Here is a 16,579-nt window from a genome sequence, read left to right on the forward strand (position 1 = left end):
AAAGAAAGACTGAGCTTTTGCCTTGCAAACCTTAAACATTTTCATGCAACAAGAACACCACAGGCATTCATGACTTGTATTTTTCTTTTTTTGTACTTTGGCAAACTGGTTTTTCATGAGAAATTTCCAGCTTTTCCATGAAAATCTGAGGATAAGGTTTAGCCATCTGGTGTTAAAGAATATACTATTTGATGCTAAATTCAGAAATGATTTAGTTCTGTTCCAGGTGGGGAGGAGAAAGCTCCAGCTGGGTAAGGGCAAATGAATGTTATAAAGTGACTAGCAGAGTTACTTTCTTTTCATGAAGAACTTTTGAGTACACTAGGAACAGGCAATCCTCAAGACAGGTATGGCTGTCCCTCCCTTTCCAGTTTTCATGAAGATATTTCTGATGCAATTAACTATAGTGACTCTTGAAGGGAGAGGGTTAAGGGCGGAATGTCATCATTTAAAGGTCATCTGTTAAAGCACATTCGATGTTACCATTTTACGTTTAAAAAATGAAAAATCATCTGCTACAATACCGACACAAGCAAAGCATGCATCTGTAGGAGTCAAACTCCATTTATTCTACCAGGTTTCCTAAAACGGGGAGGCTGGCCACTGGAGTGCTGGGGGAGGAGGCAGGGAAAGAGGGCTGGTATAGGCTCAAGGTCACCTACCAGCAGGCAGCGTGCTTGCAAAAGGTCTGCAAAGCGCTGCTCCAAGCCTCTAGATCCTTCTGGTCCACTCCTACCTACGTTATCTCTTCATCTCAGTTCTTAAGCATTTCCTTTTCTGTTACCATGGCCTACATGGAAAACTGGCAGAAACTCCCTCATAACTGCTCTTCGATCACCAACAGAAAAAGAAGGAAACAGCAAGTGAAGAAGAAAGAAGCAAAGGGAAAGGAGAAGACAGATGGCAACATGTCCTAACTTCCCCAATCCTGTTACTCCTCCCACCACAACTGAACAAATAAGCACCAATTCTTGTTCTACCTCTTCATCCACAGAGGTCGTGCCTAGTTCCCTCTCCCCAGCTCTTGCTCTACCTCTCATCCACAGAGGTCGTGCCTAGTTCCCTCTCCCCAGCTCTTGCTCTAGTTTCTACAACCCCAGCTTCACTCCTTGGCTCAATCCAACCAGTCCTGGTCCATACGACAGGAGCCAAGAACTACACAAAGGAGGGAATCCTTGTAAGGGACAAGATGAAGAAAATGAAGTCGCTATACCTTGTTAGGCCTGGTGAAGCAGAGATATACACCCCAGCTGACAAGCAGACAAGAAGGTTGACTACAGTAAGCTTCAGTGGAAACCTGTTACTCTGGCTTCAAAGCGATGATGTACATCTGGCTCTGTGAAAACATCAGGAACTCCTAATCATCAAATAAAGGTTCAAAGGCATAGTTCTAAAATTCAAGCTCAATTTGTCCTGTTCTGAGAAAAAAGGAAAATATATCAAGAAAAGTCTCTTTTCCCTCATTGTCAAAGAACTCTTCAGGAGGAGATATCATTACAGTTGCTGATAGTCTCAAATTTACTTCTAGCTTCCTGGAAAGTAGAGGTCATTGCAAGATGTACTTATGGCTTCCCCCCGCCCTGCCCCCTACACCCCATATTCTAGTAGACAGAGAAATAAACAAGGGAAAAGTCAATGTCAAATCCATTCCATAGATGTATTTTAGGATGAAACTGTCAGGTTTCACAAATTGTAACCAAAAGTTTCTCTAATGTTCAATGATAGCTAAGTTAAATGAGAAGAAAATGAGTTACTGATACATTATGTATTTATTCATTTTCTAAATAGAACCTTGATGAGGTACATAAAGTATCTAGTTGGGATTATTGTATGTTCACAGATTATACATTAGAGCTTTGATATCTAAAAATTCATAAAAATGACAAATAAACCTAGGCTCATCTTAATAAATATAGACTTTGAACAGTCTACTAACTGGGCTATAAAAACATAAGCAAACTGTGATAGTGTACTTCAAAGTAAAACAGAAAGCAGAAGAAAATTCTACCATACAATTAGTATAGTTTTTGTTATTATAAAAAACACTCCAGTAAATGACTTATCTTCATAATGGTGATATGGCACCAGAAGTTAAGAGTTTGGGGTTGACTGTTTAATATGTAAATTTTTAGAATTTCAGATAAGGTATTTTTATTTGTTATAGTATCAGAAATGAATTAACCTAGAAGCACTTTAGAGACTACACTTTGGTTCTATTTTTCATGAATAATGATAGGGATTAAGAGAATTTAAATCAATTAAAAATTGGCCTTAGGTTATTCTGATGATTTATTTGCACAAGCAGAACAAGTGCTGAAAGAGTATCAATTAGTACATATTCTCTTGGTATGATATATAGTCTGTAAAATGTGACCAGAGCCTCTGACGTTAAGGTTTTAAAATCTACTTTCAAATTTACAATCATATAAAACTGGTGAATTAGTTTATAAACCCAGGCAACCAATAATGCCTATAAAAATTTACCTGGTCATCTAAAATTGGCTACTGGCAGTAATAAGATTAAAAGCTGGAAATGTTTGAGCTGAAAAATTTCATTAAAATTAAAATTACCAAGAATTCTTTCTATATAACTTAATAACCTTTCTACATAACTTAATAATCATACTACTGATATAAATAAAATATAGGACAGTTCAAAAATAAATATTTCATTTATATCAAATGCAATTATTTGAAACCATAAATTTTTTTGATTTATTTAAAGAGAGATTTTTCTTTAGGAACCCTTAACAATATCCACACTTAGGCATATCTGAGTTTCTGGGCAAAGCCCTCACCATGTTTTTATGTATACTTGATATTACCAAAGAATGGCCCAATTTTTGCCATCAGAAATAGTCACTGCAAGTCATCAACAATCAAACTCTATAATTCTTTTCACTATCACATAAATTTTTAAAGTGGAATCAGACAGCTATTTCAGGATCTAATCTAAGAAAAAGGTGAATCACTGGAAAAGCTCTGCTGACATGCTGAGAGTACAGAGAGGATGGGATACAAAGTTGAAAGTTTAATTTTAATTAACTAATTCATTAAAAAACAACACACCCTATTCTTTTACATTTCTAGAGGCTAGAAGTCTGCAATCATTTCCATCTGCCAAAACCACTGTGTGGGCAGGGTCATGTTCCCTCCACACTGTGGAGGGGAGAGCCCACTTCCTGGCCTTTTCCATCTTCTTTAATTTTTTGATGTGGACCATTTTAAAGTCTTCATTAAATTAGTTATAATATTGCTTCTGTTGTTTACCCTTTTTTTTTGGCCAAGAGGTCTGTGGGATCTTAGTTCTCTGAAGAGGGATTGAACCCACACCCCCTGCACTGGAAGGTGAAGTCTTAACCACCGGACTACCAGGGGCTTGTGTCTAAAAAGCTGAGATTTTAGAAGCCACCTGTAGGACTGTCAGCATGGCACATCAGGAAAGGATTGGCGGGGCATGCCAAGGGAGCAAAGGATGGGAACAGAGACTCAGCCAGATCTAGGCCACTGAAGCCAAGGGAAGAAGCAGCTCGACCTGGGAAAGGAGGATGAGGAGAGACATTTGTGCAAATGGTGGTATTTCCATGTATTTACCTGCCCTTTCCCAAAAGCTGCTTAAGTTCTGTGGGTCTGCAATAGCAGATTTGATTTGATGAGGTACATAGTAAATTAATAAATCACTAGGTTTATTTCCAGAGATTCTAGATAACTTCAGATTCACATTTATATCACTGCTTTTAACCCTCATTTTTTTGTGAATCCCACTTTTTCAGAACTATCATTAGATTTATATACAAAGGAGCTTCTAAGAAAGTTATTTCCTATGTATGTTAGAAGCTTTCTGGCAGTTTGGAATTTTAAGCGAAGACTTATCTTACTATTTTGTTGGCAAACATGTCTTTATTACTGATAGCGTATATAATGTACACTGTGGTTAAAATTAATAGCACCAGATTCTGAAGTGAAGATCAAAATTTGGATTCATGAAATGCTGATTTTTTAAAGCATTCTGATGGGCAAAACTAGGATGAAAATATTTTGTGGGAAAATAAGTTATATATCAACAAAAGTGTGTTTCTTTGAAAAATTAAAAGAAATATGACTGAAGGTCTTTTCAAGGGTTATCCTAATGCAAAATCCCTCTTTAAGTAGAACTAATTTAAAGCAGTGCATTATTATTTTGTTTCAAACAGGACAGGGCAAATATAAATATGTAAATAATTTCTTATAACACTTTCCACAGTAACTTCTTTCACTTGATAAAATATTCAAGTTTAAACATTTCAAAAACAAGCTAAAGCAAGTTAGCTTAACTTGTATGGAAAAAAAGAATTCACTAGAAGAAATTTTTATTTAAGAACATATTGAAAATTCTCATCAAATTAAAATTAAATATTAACAGGGAATTTCATAAACACCAACACTGAGGAGTGTCAGTCCTTGTTTATGAACTTCCACTTTTCAACATTCACCTTAACCAACCACACTCACTACCACCACTGAGAGAATGCAACTATCAGTCTCTATCAAACTGACACTGGGAGGAGATGGTGAACAATAACACAATATCTTCACACATTTCACCCATCCTTAACCTCCCTTTTGGGAATACAGAGCCCACCACACCCGTCTCCTCCTAGCCTTCCAAAAAAAGGCATTCACAGCTGGGTGTCTATTTCTTTAATGAGGTCACCTCCAAGCTGATGTAAGCCAGTAACTACAAGTTTTCTTGGGGTAAGAATAAAGAAATCTAGTGAGTCCAGGCTCTCAACTTCCAGAGACCTGACATTTGTATCCTGCCTCATCTCCACACCTGTCCTTTCTAACCTGGTTATTATGGTATTCCTGAATTCCCCTGGTAAAGGACTTATCAGCCTGCCACTTGTAAAAGTCATGCTATTAACTCAAAGTGTCTGAAATATCCGAGTAGCCTGAAAATTGTACTACACTTAAAACATTAAAACGTAAGGTACGATAAGAAAGAAAAATTCTTCAAATCCCACCTGATGATCCAAATATATGGTGTTCCTTTGAAGGTGATGTGAAAGGATTTCATTCTAGTAGACGTCAATCAAGAAACAAAGGGACAGAGAAAGAGGGTGCGGAATTCATGAAAAAGTCAGTTTTGAAACAGGAAAAACAGGTAGTCTGCCACCACCTATTATGTCACAATACACAACAACTTTCACACATGCCCCCCCATAAATGGTACAGGTGACATATTCCATTACTATAAAAAAAAAAAAAAACCTGTTCTGTAAGAAATTATGTAGACATGCATATAAGCTGAAACAGTAAGCAGAAAAATCCTTCAAATGGCTTTAGCAGACTCCATGTTAGAAACTTTACATGTTAATTCTTTTCTGCAATAGAGGACTACTTCTTGGGATGTTTATAACCAGAGACTATTAAACCCTTTGAGAAATGTTTCCGTGTGTTCATTTTTAAAATTGAGAACACAAGGAAATTGATCTTTGGCAATGAAAAGGCAGCATTTTTAGAAAGATGATCAATTCTCCACTGGTTACTTTATGGGAAATGACGGGACTATTCAGTCTGGTTCACCGGAGTTGCGGTGTTTGCTGGATGACAAAGCTATTCTGAAGTCTTATTTGCCTTTCCTTGCTCACAACCAAAACTTGGTGGGTGAGTGGGTGAAGGGAAGGCTGAGAAGAAATGTACTCAGCCCACATTGATAAGGTATGACCAAAGGAGTTCTCAAAGGGTCAATAGGAGGTCCTGCAATGGTAGCATGGCTTGTGCTCATGGGAATGACGCAGGTCGGACTGACTGACGATGAGCGGCTCAGAGTGAGTGACGAGAGCAGACACACAGACACGTGGCTCCAGGGCTGACCTTTGGGCTGTGGGCCTCGAGTTTGAGCTGCATGAGCTGTGCTAAAGTGTGCTCCCGGATACTACTCAGCTCCGCCTGCTGCCGTCTCAGCTTTATGAGCAGCAGTGTAAGCTCCTCTGGCTGAAGGAGTACAATTTAAGAATCCAAACAGTGGAAAACAGATTAATTGTGGTCTTAAGTGACAGATATTAAACCAAGATTTCTTGGCAAGTTTCCGATTACGGCTGACATCAAACATAATGCCTAGGCACTATGATGATAGGTTCTACATAAATGCATAGATATCTAGAGAAATAGAAGGAACAGTGTTACTTGGTAAGGTACAGCAAAACAACAGTATATTCAGGCATTTTCTCAGAACTCATGAGAGACTATTCATACATTCAGTATAAAAAAGCATAATGCCAAAAAAAAATTTTGTACATGAGAGCTATAATTAAAATATATTTTCATGAGTTGTTTAAAAATGGTATCTAAGACTTTTACAGCAGTAGAACAATACCTGCATGCCCAACACTCTATTTTAGAGAATAGGACATAAATGCAAAGAAATAAAATTCATGTAAAATGTGGATGACATCTTCACATCATTAAGTTTAGTTAGCACCTGGGATCTATTAATTGCTTCCCAGTCATATTTTTAAATGTCACTGTTAGTGTTTTCACAGGATATTTAGTATTAACCAAAAGACCAAATTTTTTTTAAAAGGAAAAAAAAAAATATATATATATATATATATCTACTACACGTAGAAAGCTTCCAGGTGTGCACAAATCCCCCTTCCACACTCGGAGGACAGCACAGAACCTTTCGGTTCCTGACTGGTTATTCTGGTCCCTGACGGGGAATCAACTTTCAAAGGTAGATAAAAATTGCTTAACAGGCCGATCTGATGTATTTTTCTTCATTAGAAATGCAGTAAAGTGTGGTCATCGACAGTCTTACAGGCCATAAAATAGTGTTCCATGTTTTTTTCTGAGCTTTGTTATGATTAAAAACCACACAGAGTCCACAGGGAGACTCTCTTCACTTAAGGGTTGCAAAGTGCCCTGAAAATGTCCAAGCCAAAAACTGTTCCCAAGACTGACTTGCTTTGCCAGCACCATAGCATCACACCCACTCTCTTCTGTTCTGTTTGTTATTGCTCTTTATCTTTCATATAAAAACAATTTTTAGAGACACAAATAATTTTGTAAGAAGTAGAAGTATAGTTGATTTGCAGTATTATGATAGTTTCAGGTATACTACAAGGTGATTCAGTTATATATATGTATTCGGATTATTTTCCATAGTAGCTTATTACAAGACATTGAATGTAGTTCCCTATGTTATACAGTAATTCTTGTTGCTTATCTACTTTATGTGTAGTACCCTGTATCTATTACAAATCAATTTTAACTGTTATTTGAAGTTATGTTAAAAGTTCCTGCCTTCAGGTGGAAAAAGATGTCAAAAGTAAACCATCATTACTACTGGATCCTCAGGATAAAAGTGGGTATCTATGCAGATGAGACAACAGCCTCTTCTATTAAACAGTCACAGAACGTGTGTGCGTATAACTTAAAGAAGACATTTCTTAACCGAAAACAAAGAACTGCCTTTGCTCGGATGCCAACTACATGCTGTGATCTCATGGCTGTGGGAAAGTCCGTATCTTATGTCACTATATCCCCAAGCTCTAGAGATCTTGCCAGAGAGAGGGGAGGGTGGAGTAAGGGATTAGACAGTCTAAGACCCAGAGTGGTGTTTGACAGAAATACTAAAAGAAAAAACCTTAAAACTCTGGCTTACTATTTATGGAGTTAAAGAGATTTTCAAAAGGATGAAAGATTCCAACAAATCTGCCAGATATTTAGATTTAAGGCAAAATAAAAAGGCACAGTGGACTCCTCTAAAATGAGGCGGTGACACATAAATTTTATCCTAAACAGCCACTAGAGGGAGAAAGGGAGAAGGAAAGCTCAATACAGGATACTTAGCGACTTAGCAGCAGCAGCATTAATGTCCATCAGATCAACAATATTTAAAAATTCCAACAGTTAAAATTCCCTAGTTTTAGAGAAGTATAATAGTATCCATAGCCTTTAATAAATAAAGCACAAGTATTTCAAAACCAGGAAATCTTCCTTATATCTAAGCATGTAAGAGATGAAATAAAAAATGTTTGAGAAATACATGTAAGATGAATTTGTTTTGATTGTTACAGGACTTTAAATAATGGACAACTATATGGTCCTCATCTTCACAGAAACTGAGACTAAATACTAGTATTAAAGCATAGCTCCCCTGATAGAAGAATGCAATGAAATTTTAAGAAGTCATCTTTTCTTTCTAATTTGAAGAGCAACAGTGTTCTGGTAACATAACTCCTTCTCAATTTGAATAGAAATAACACTGACTATGAACTGATCACAGTAAGCCCTTACTTGAACCTAGGATCCGGGACAGTCTCTCTGTATAAATATGTAAATCAGTTTCTTTTCTGCTCTAAAGTAGTTAATCTACATAAAAATCCACCGGAGAAACTTACCAGGCCTGTGGTTTGACTACACACACAGCGTTACTGGATTTGTTCCCCTAATGAACCACTCCAACTTCTGTTTTAAGGAAAAGGAAACTAACATTCAACGAAGTAAAGAAACCCTCCCAGGTTATACAGTAAATGCGGAAAACAGCATCTTATACCAAGTCAGACATTTAGCGAAAAGGAATCAGGCAGACACTGATGTGGCTACATGGTTGCAAACTCTACCACTGAGCATCTCTTCCACAAAACTGGTAATGGTTTTTCTCTGAGAGGCACCTCTCTGAAAACTCAAGCTTAAAAGCTGTGTCAGATACATGCTATCATGTGCAGCACATAAATAAAACATGATATGGTAAATAAAGATATCGTACTCACCGTTTTGCCTTGGAGGCTCTGGGGACTAACAGACTGTAAAGTGAGGCCAGCTGGCATTGACCTCCGGTCAGGCACGTACATGTGCTAGGAAGATAAAGGTACGGTATAAATTCTGTGGTCAATGTCAGTGATGAAAACTGTAATATAAAATGCCATTTAAAACTGCTACTAGTGCTTATGAAAGAAGACAGATACTAAAGCTTCAGGACTAAAATACACACTCTGATTGACAGAATAATTCTATATAGTCGTTTGGCTCAGTGGTTCTCAAACTTATTGGTCTCAGGATCCCTATATGGCCTTGCATGGTTGCTAAGTCACTTCAGTCGTGTCTGACTCCATGAGATTCTTATGGACTGTAGCCCGTCAGGTTCCTCTGTTCATGGGTTTCTCCAGGCAAGAATACTGCAGTGGGTTGCCATGTCCTCCTCCAGGGGATCTTCCCGATCCAGGGATCAAACTCACATCTCTTATGTCTCCTGCACTGGCAGGTGGGTTGCCTGGGTACCATCAGCACCACCTGGGAAGCCTTCTTTCTGTCATTAAAAGAAGATTTTCATGACAAGAGTGGTATTCTTTTACAGTTTTGCAAATCTCTTTAATGTCTGGCTAGATTTTCCTATCTGCTGCTGTATTCAATCTGTTGTGATAATATCTTTTAGGGGAAGTACATGAAGAAAATCCACCTTCGATACAGGTATTTGGAAAAGGGAAGAGAACTTGAATAGTTTTTTTTGGATATTTGCACATGTCCACATTTCAAATGATCCTTTTACCCATTCTTGGTTTTGTGACATCAAACACAGGTCAGGTAGGAAATACTGGCTCAGTAAAATATGCAGAGTTTCCAATGGTTGGCACTTGTTTTTCACTATATGAGATGAGCAGCTCCTATCTGTTAATACCATCGCTGATCTTTAAACACTAGAAAGCTGTCAAGCTCAAAGAGGCAGGTACAAGATTCCCCAAATTCTAATTTTTGCTTGAAAGCTCAAGTGGTGTCATTGGTGACAAATATCGTGGGCTGCCTTCCTTGAAGTGACAGGCAAGCGTTCCACTCTGGAAGTGTCTGTCAAACATCACGTCTGAACAACTCTAGTTTGTCGTTCGTTCTTTCAAGTAAAAATGGTGTTTTATATATATATATATATATATTTTTTTTTTTTTTTTTTTAAAGAAGGGCCCAGGCTCTGCACCCCAGTTAGGAGGCTGTGGTATCAGCTGGTTCCAGGCGATTCGAGCTCCAGCCAGGATGATCGAGGTTGGCTACAACAACCACCTGGGGAAGAAGGTCTGCCTTAAACACAGGGCTGCTGACACCAGTTGGTATCTCAAGAACCTGATCACAGCCCAATCTGGCACCCACTGGAACAAGGTCATTTTGAAGAAGTGGTTCATGATTTTTAAGGACTGTGTCTCTGAGGGACTATAAGATCCACGATGGGATGAACTTGGGAGCTTTATTACCAGTAGGGCAGAATTCCTCTTCCCTGCCCTTTCCTCTTCTCCTTCTTTCAACCCCCACACTAGTATGAACGTTTGTTTTTGAAAACTCATGCTAATAAAAACTTAGAGGTTGGACTTCCCTGGTGGTCCAGTGGTTGAGAATCTGCCTGCCAGTGCAGGGGACACAGGTTTGATCCCTGGTCTGGGAAGATCCTTCATGCTGCGGGGCAACTAAGCCCGTGTGCCACAACTACTGAAGCCTGTGTCCTAGAGCCTGTGCTGCACAACAAGAGAAGCCATGGCAATGAGAAGACTGTGCACTGCAAGTAGAGAGGAGTCCCCGCTGCTCGCCACAAGTAGAGAAAGCCTGAGTAGAGCAGTGAAGGGTTAGCAAAGTCAAAAATAAATAAAAAACAAAACAAAACATTAGAGACTGAAAAAAAAAAAAAAGGAGCTAGTTTAGCTTGCAACTCAAATAACCACGCAAGCATTTTTCTCTGAGACAACCATTAGTACTTGGGTATGCAATAGACATGCTTTAAGTACATTTCCCATTTCATCACACAAACACTATGGGATGAACAGTCAAGACTGAACACAGTTTTCTTTTACTGTTTCATGCCGGGGATTGAGTGAGAGTGAGCCTTTATTTTTACAGCAAATCTGTGACAGCGAAATATTACAATGACCACTCACACTCTGAGCCATTGCCTTGACGCAGGCTAAGGTGCTAGCGCTTTTACCCACTTTTCAGTGTTTTCGCACTGGTAGGAAATGACAACACAGTCAACAATGCCTTATTATTATTATTACAAAAACAGTTCTGAGCTTGTCAGAGACGCCCTGAAAGGCTAATGGGTACCTCAGGTAATCCCAGGTACTCCCTAAGGGTCCATGAAGCTTATTTTGAGAACCACGGATCACATCAAGGAAGATGATAGGACAGTTACAAAGAAAACTTGGCAACACTGGAGAAGATTTTCAGGAGGACCAGATGTTAGCTGACTAGGAAAACTGGCTAGACCGCACACCCTCATCTCATATTTGCTATTGAAACAGATGATCAATTTTGACCATGAGAACACTGTTCAACCATGCACTAATAATTTGCATTTGATCAGATTTCTCTTGAATATTGTTAATAATTTTTATTAGCCTTCGGATGTACGAAGTGTCAAAACACTGAACTCTGTTACAAGGACGTTCAAAGTGAGCCTTTTTTTGGTGAGACAAACTAAAGCTTCTTTCAAAAGAAACTTTTTGATCGACTTATTAATTCCTAACTAATGCTTATTTATGGAAAAATCAAGCGAACGCTTTATGCAATGATGTAACTGAAGGAGTCAGCCCATCACAAGGACAAGAAAAGGCACTTTTGAAAATAGCATACAGCGAGAGGCTCTTTAGAATTTAAACAAAGGGAAAGAAAAATTCCTTTTCACTTTAGGACAGACATTAGGATTTGGTTGCAAACACAGTGACTAATCAAAACGATCTGCTTCAGCACTGTGAAAAGCTGATCGATGCAAGGTGTTCCAATTTCACTTCAAAAAACCTACTAAGCAAGACTTGAACCAACTTAGCTGCTGCTGCTTTTTGTTTATTAGCTAAGTTGTTTCCGACTCTTTGTGACCTCATGAACTGTAGCCCACCAGAATCCTCTGTCCATGGGATTCTCCAGGCAAGAACACTGGAGTGGGTTTCCATTTCCTTCTCCAGAGGATCTTCCTGACCCAGGGATTGAACCCCTGTCTCTTATGTCTCTTGCATTGGCAGGTAGATTCCTTACCACTTGGGAAGCCCCTAAACCAACTTAATATGTACATTAAAGCATGATCTCTATATCTTAATTTAAAAAAAAATATATTTGGAGAATTCCTGGTCAGACTAGTGATTAGGACTCTGCACATCACCGCCGAGGTCATGGATTTGATCTCTGGTAGGGGAACTAAGATCCCACAGGCTGCATGGCGTGGCCAAAAAAAAAAGTATATATACCAGTAAGTGATGTTACTTTAATATGCAACTGGGCACCTGAGGAGGTATTTCAGTATGCTGTATCTTCAGCTGGTGGTTAGAAGATGAGGATCATACTTTTATCTTAGCACAGAACATGAAGAGCCTGACAGAAGACTGTAGGGGTGCTACAAGAGGCAGTGTAGAATTTGCAAGTGTGCATAGGGTCAATCCAAATGCAGGCAGTCTTAACCTACAGGGAAAGCTGATGAGAGCCACTCTCAAGCAGAGAGGAATACATAATGTATCCATTCCAAAGAGCTGCTCCTGAGAGAAGTCCTGCAAGCTTAGGTTTTATACATGAGAGTCTGACATTGCAGAAAGTGCTTCATTAATTTTTAAAACAAACAAAAAAAAGCTGGTTTTGCCTGCCTCCTGCCCATTATCTTGTCTCTGGCATTCACAAGAAAGAGCAGTGTACTATTAATAGAAATAAAAGGCTTCTCGCGCGGCTCAGTGGTAGAGAACCTGCCTGCCAATACAGGAGATGTAGGTTCATTCCCTGGGCTGGGAAGATCTCCTGGAGGAGGAAATGGCAACCTACTCCAGTATTCTTGCCTGGGAAATCCTATAGACAGAGGAGCCTGGTGGGCTACAGTCCATGGGGTCACAAGAGTTGGACATGACTAAGAGACTAAACAACTAAAAGTAAGCTGCAGCATCCTCAGAGGAGCAATGAACCCTGATGAGCAGATGTCTTACCTTGGGATGATGGGCCCGGTGCCTGCGGTCCATGGTCATGTCTCTGCGGTCCATGGTCATGTCTCTGCGGTCTATGGTTACATCTCTGCGGTCTATGGTTACATCTCTGCGGTCTATGGTCACGTCTCCCCTTTGAATTGGCGAAGACACTTCCGACCTGTAGGTCCGCTGAGGGGAGAAGCCCTGATAGGCGGCTATGGAGCCGTGGGAGGGTGACGTGGGGATGGAGTGCATTGTCTGGTCGGAGATGTTAACCATGGTTTTAGGGCTGGTCAGGGAGCTGTGGCGAGGGAGGGTCCCCTGCTTGTTGTAAAACTGACGCTGCTGCCACTCATACAGCTGCCACATGGTGTCATCCCGCATGGATCTCCGCTTCTCCTCGGCTCCGGGTCCCGCTGTCTTGTCGTGGGCCGAGGGTGTTATGCTGCAGATGCTCTCCGGCCTGGTCTTGCTGTTTCTTGGGAGGGTTCTGTAGCCTTCAGGGTAGCGGGCCATGACTGGGGCTCTGTGGCTTGGCATGTTTCTTGGCAATGTTTGGTAAGAGATTACTCTGAAATAAAAGAACAATTGCAACATAAAACTGAAGGACAGCTGCTTTCCAGATAGTAAATTAGAGTACGTTTTTGTTTTTTCTTTTTTTCTCCCCTCCTGGTAGGTAAAATGTATACTGAAGATTCATTTTTTTTTTTTAAGGTGACTAATGAACAGATTTATTTTTTTTTAATGAAATCTAATTTGATGGATTGAATATACTAAGTCAACAGCATCTGTGTTGCTCACATAAAAGACCATTTATTCCACACAATGTATGGTTTGGTTTCAGGAAGGAAGGGTACTATACTTTTTCCAGAAATAAAAATGTTCAAGATATCAAGTCCGTCCTCATGTCTTACTTGTTTTTACATAAATAATCTCCTAGAATCTCATCTTTACACATCTCAGCAGAATACTTAATTTCTGGGTGTGGATGGAACACTGGAGTTTTTGAGCTGTGCCTACAGAGCATGGAGACTGGAAATGAAGGACTGCAGGTGATGAGGCTCTATTGTACTACGTCCTTCTGAAAGCATAACTGTTTACGGGAAGAAGTACATGAATCAGTACCTTTGTGGTCTGAAGGAATCATTTCCCTGGATAACTTCTGAGAAATAAAAATGACTCAAAGCTAAAGCTAAAAATCTATTTTTTAAAGACAAAATTCTTCAACATGCTATTTCAGACTCAAAACTGCAGATCTCCAGAATAGTATGATGTTTTAATACTTGTGAACTTTATTATTAATCAAGTGGGAAGAAGCAGTTGGTCAAAAATCAGGAGGGCCAAGCTTGCATTCTTGTTTTCCCCCCAAATACAGAGACCTTAGAGGAGTTAGTTACACCTCTGGGACTGAGAGAAGGTTCAAGTGTGTGGGGGGAGGAGACTAAGAAGAGATTATATTCCTTTCAATACTTGGGGTTAAAGAAGAGTTAGTGGACTGGCTGGAACCACAATGCAGGCCTCTTACTTCCTTAAGCAGCAATCTACTCTCTTTATTATGTCAATGATTCCCTTTGAGACTTAAGATTTCTCAAGACTTTGAGATTCAATGAAAAAGCAAACTCATTCTTTTATTTAAAAATTTTTGCCAAAAGTATGGAAATAATTTAAAAAAACTTTACTATTCTATTGCAATAATATACTTAAAGATAAAAAGATACCCCTAAATTAGGAAGGGCATAATCTTAAAGTGCTGGGTGCTACTGAAATCTGGCCAGCTGAAATGTTTTGGGATTTGGCTTTCTCATCTAGAAGAGGATTTGATCACACAGTGGTCTTACAATTCTAAAGTCCCATGTTTTATTTTGTATTTTGAAATATTTCCAGTTCCTTCAACCATTCTTTTAACTGAGTTTTCTTCATCTTGCTGAATGTCCCTCAGCTTCTCCATGTCTTGAGCTGAGCCACAAGGGAAGTCCAAGTATACTGGAGTGGGTCGCCTATCCTATCTTCAGCGGATCTTCCTGACGCAGGAATCGAACCAGGGTCTCCTGCATTGCAGGTGCATTCTTTACCAACTGAGCTATCAGGGAAGCTCATTAATGTAAAACAGACTTGCTCAAAATTAACCCTCCCTCTCAACACACACAAACCACTTCTGAGAGCCCAACCATCTGACAACTTTGAAGTGGGGGAGGAAGGTACCCCATACTCTGATATTAGCAGTAAAAAGAAGTCTTTTTACTGCTTTCTCTCCATGTAAATTTCCTATTTTTTCCCTGCTTGATCTCCCTCCGATCCTCATCTTCTCTGCTAACATGGAAGCCAGAAACTGAATAAAGTCCAGAGCTGGCAACCCCACAGCTATGTGCTTAGGAAGCATGTCAGACAGGGGAATGATTCCATTCAATAAATTCTGCCCTAGTGCTCCAGCAGTGTACTCCAGCTTACCTTGGTTATTGGGCCACTCACAAACTTAAGAAATACCACAGACACCTTATTGTGTAAGAAGCTCTGGATTAGGCACAGAACTGTATCAGAGTAACAAATACCAAAAACATAAATGATATTAACTTTATGTATGCTGTTCAGAAATATGTAAAAAGGTAATTTATAGGTACATAAAGGAGGGTCACATATTTTCAATTTAAAGCAAATGAAAAACTGCCTGTGGACTAACGTTTAAATTCCAGTTCAGAAATCTGACGACACAGAACTCAGGCATCCACACGAGCTGGACCCTGTGGCTGAGACGGCTACTGCACTTGGATCATCTAACTGCGTGATCGACAACGGCAGGCGATTTTCCTACCAAGCTTGGCTAATTAAAAGTGACTACAAAGTGTAAAGGGCTCTTCTGCCATCTTTGGAACTACCTTTTGGAGGATTTTAATGGAAAATCTGCTTATCATCAAGCAAGTTTATTTCCACCCCATATACTTTCTACCACTTTGAGACCTTTCTTAAAAAAACTAGTTTCCTACAGTGTTTTTCTCCAAAGAAATTCAAATTAAGCAAACTGTGATTTACTTTTTAAGTGAAAGCTTAAGTAGCTCTGTCGGCGCCTTCATCAGGTTTTGTGCCCCATTCAACAGCACCTGCCTGTCAAATGCCCTGAAAACCCTGACACGTGAGTCTGCCATGCAGAACAATGGCTTAGGCCCCAGCATCTGAACGGGACCGCCCCTCACAAAGGAACTTTCAGGCTCTGTCCACAGATGCAGGCACCTACTATATGACTACATAGGAAACCTCTTTTCTTTCTATTAGAACTTTAGGAATGAAAGCCAGCCTTTCATAGTTTCACCAAATGAATTCTGCCATCTATGACCATTATGCTTCTTGCCACCGATAAAAATTATTTTGCTGTAAAACCTCACCACTGTTTTTGAAGCATGAAGTCCACATAATAATGTAGATGACCTATGTCAATGATCTAACCTGGACTCCAGCCAGGGAACCCAAACTTGGAGGAGCAACGTGAAGGGAACCTGAGCTCCAAATGACCTCAGGCCAGCCTTTAGAAGCTGGAAGGTCTGCAGTCAAAATTAGTAAGTCACAGGGAGCCTTTATGGATGTTAATTACATCCAACCAAGGACTTCGCGAAGTGCTTGAAAACTAATACTTATGGCTCAACAATTAAAAAAACTTTAGATACTGAACCCCTTTAATGGTTCAT

General features: G+C 39.5%; 1 protein-coding gene and 1 pseudogene across 19 annotated transcripts in view; one reads left to right on the forward strand and one right to left on the reverse strand.

Annotated features, from left to right (window-relative positions):
* PLEKHA5 (pleckstrin homology domain containing A5) overlaps positions 1-16,579 on the reverse strand; it is a 261,962-nt gene that overhangs the window by 63,441 nt on the left and 181,942 nt on the right. For 13 of the 19 annotated variants that reach the window (XM_061417711.1, XM_061417695.1, XM_061417702.1 and 10 more), the window contains 4 exons: positions 12,924-13,473; positions 8,760-8,843; positions 5,857-5,976; positions 5,004-5,057 (listed from right to left, as the gene is read on the reverse strand). In XM_061417711.1, the coding sequence (XP_061273695.1) occupies positions 5,004-5,057; positions 5,857-5,976; positions 8,760-8,843; positions 12,924-13,473 (808 nt within the window). The remainder of the gene's footprint in view (positions 1-5,003; positions 5,058-5,856; positions 5,977-8,759; positions 8,844-12,923; positions 13,474-16,579) is intronic. The other 6 variants (XM_061417713.1, XM_061417709.1, XM_061417710.1 and 3 more) reach the window with 2 other exon arrangements.
* Positions 10,012-10,232, forward strand: LOC133248039 (ubiquitin-like protein 5; annotated as a pseudogene).

This window comes from Bos javanicus, chromosome 5 (assembly GCF_032452875.1).
Source record: "Bos javanicus breed banteng chromosome 5, ARS-OSU_banteng_1.0, whole genome shotgun sequence".
In the NCBI taxonomy this organism is placed as follows: domain Eukaryota; kingdom Metazoa; phylum Chordata; class Mammalia; order Artiodactyla; family Bovidae; genus Bos; species Bos javanicus.